At 54.8% G+C, this 1,670-nt stretch overlaps 1 protein-coding gene across 1 annotated transcript; it reads right to left on the bottom strand.

Moving 5' to 3' along the window:
* Positions 1-606: 606 nt before the first annotated feature.
* LOC119308183 lies at positions 607-1,398 on the bottom strand. The gene has a single exon (XM_037584305.1). It carries the CDS (start codon positions 1,319-1,321, stop codon positions 788-790), a length of 534 nt encoding a protein of 177 aa, XP_037440202.1. The 5' UTR covers positions 1,322-1,398; the 3' UTR covers positions 607-787.
* Positions 1,399-1,670: the final 272 nt, after the last annotated feature.

The following is a 1,670-nucleotide window of genomic DNA, read 5'->3' as shown; positions in this document are numbered from 1 at the left end:
ATGTGTGAAACATTTGTGTATTGCAATGAAAATGGATTGGAATCGCGTGTGAAATATGAGTGAAACGTCTCTGCAATGTTTCTAAAATTGTGTGAACTGAACATGGAATACAATGCGATGGTGTGAAAATATATCCGAAATATGTGTGGAATATAACATCGGTTTTGAGTGAATTGTATCTCACATTGCAAGTATAATAATTAATAAATACAATTTGAGATCTCGGTGAAATCAAACTGCAGCTAGAATTTTATTGAATTTGTATGTCAAAATAGTGCTCGAGTCGGAAAGAGGGCCGAGTACCCTGTTTAGCGTTGTAGGGCCATGTCGAGGTTTGTCTGCCGTTGCTCTTGTCGTTATGTCGAGTCCGAGCATCGTCCCGTCCAGGAGCCTTCGAGCGGCGCCCGACGGTCGGATCTCTCTCGGCGTGGTGTCGAGTTGGGCAGCTAGTTCTTCAGAGTAAATCTGTTTTAGACCCTGTTGGGTCACTAGCCCAGCACCCAAAACAAACAAGTGTAAACAGTATGGAACAGCGCGTGAATAAACAAATCAACGAACCCAGACCAAATTCTGTTTGTACAAACTTTAGATCTTGCGATCTTTTCTTTTCCCAGTCGACTTCGGAGCCTAAATGAATGAGCATCCTTACACTTTGCATCAGGATTAAGGAGATTAAGCTTGACGGAGAGACAAAACGCTCCTCAGCAATCGATCAATCATATTCACAGCGGAAGATCGAAAACGAAAGCAGAAGAGAGGCAAAAGAAATGGCAAATCAGTCTACTTGCTAGTCGGAGGGCTCTTCCGCTATGCTCTCGAGCCGCGGCCGCCACACGCCGGCGCGGGCGCTGCTGCTGCGCCGCCGCCGGTGGCCCGACTCCCGCTTCTCGGACAGGAGCTCCCGCAGGTAGTTGTCCTGCTCCGCCGTGCTCGCCGCGGCGGCCACCGCCGTGCCGCCCTTGCGGTGGCCGTGGCCGTGGCGCCTCTTCGTCTTGGACTGGCAGGCGCCGTGGCCCTGCTGCTGCTGCTGCTGCTTGGGCCGCTTCAGCTCGGCCGCCGGCGCGGAGCACGCCGTGGGGATGAGGAAGTAGATGCGGCCGCGCTTGAGCTCGGAGTCGGGCGACACGATGACGATCCTCCTGGCGGCGCCGGCGGAGCCCGCGGCGGTCAGCGCGTGGCTGGGGTGCGCGGCCAGCACGTCGGAGGCGATGAGCGGGCAGGTGAACTCGTCGACGTGGCCGCTGAGGTGCACCACGCGGACGACGTCGAGCGCGCCGCAGGGGAGCATGCACGCCAGGCAGCACCGCAGGCTGTTCCCCATTGCCGCCTTCCTCTCCTCTTCGCCGGCGGCTGCTCTGCTCTGCTTGGTGCGTGCCGGGAGGGGAGGCGCGTGGTGGCTCTGTCGTGTTTGGCTCCGAGACAGGTATGATGAAGGGTGTGGCTTGGGTCGGCCCGGCATGTCTTGTGTATATATAGAGCTGTTTTGGAGTGGGGGGCATCTAGTTTGGTGCATGGTGTGCCGAAATGAGTACGCAACGGGTACATGCATGGTTGCACATTTGATCATTCTTTTGACATGGAGTATGTGCGTGATAATGAAATCAGCAACATATGGCACACCGGGTCGAATCAAGGGGTGATAATGTCAAAGACAAAGGCATCCAACATTT

Source organism: Triticum dicoccoides, chromosome 1B (genome assembly GCF_002162155.2).
Source record: "Triticum dicoccoides isolate Atlit2015 ecotype Zavitan chromosome 1B, WEW_v2.0, whole genome shotgun sequence".
Taxonomy (NCBI): Eukaryota; Viridiplantae; Streptophyta; class Magnoliopsida; order Poales; family Poaceae; genus Triticum; species Triticum dicoccoides.
The sequence above is the reverse complement of the archived record's forward strand: the minus strand, read 5'-3'. Positions and strand labels throughout refer to the sequence as shown.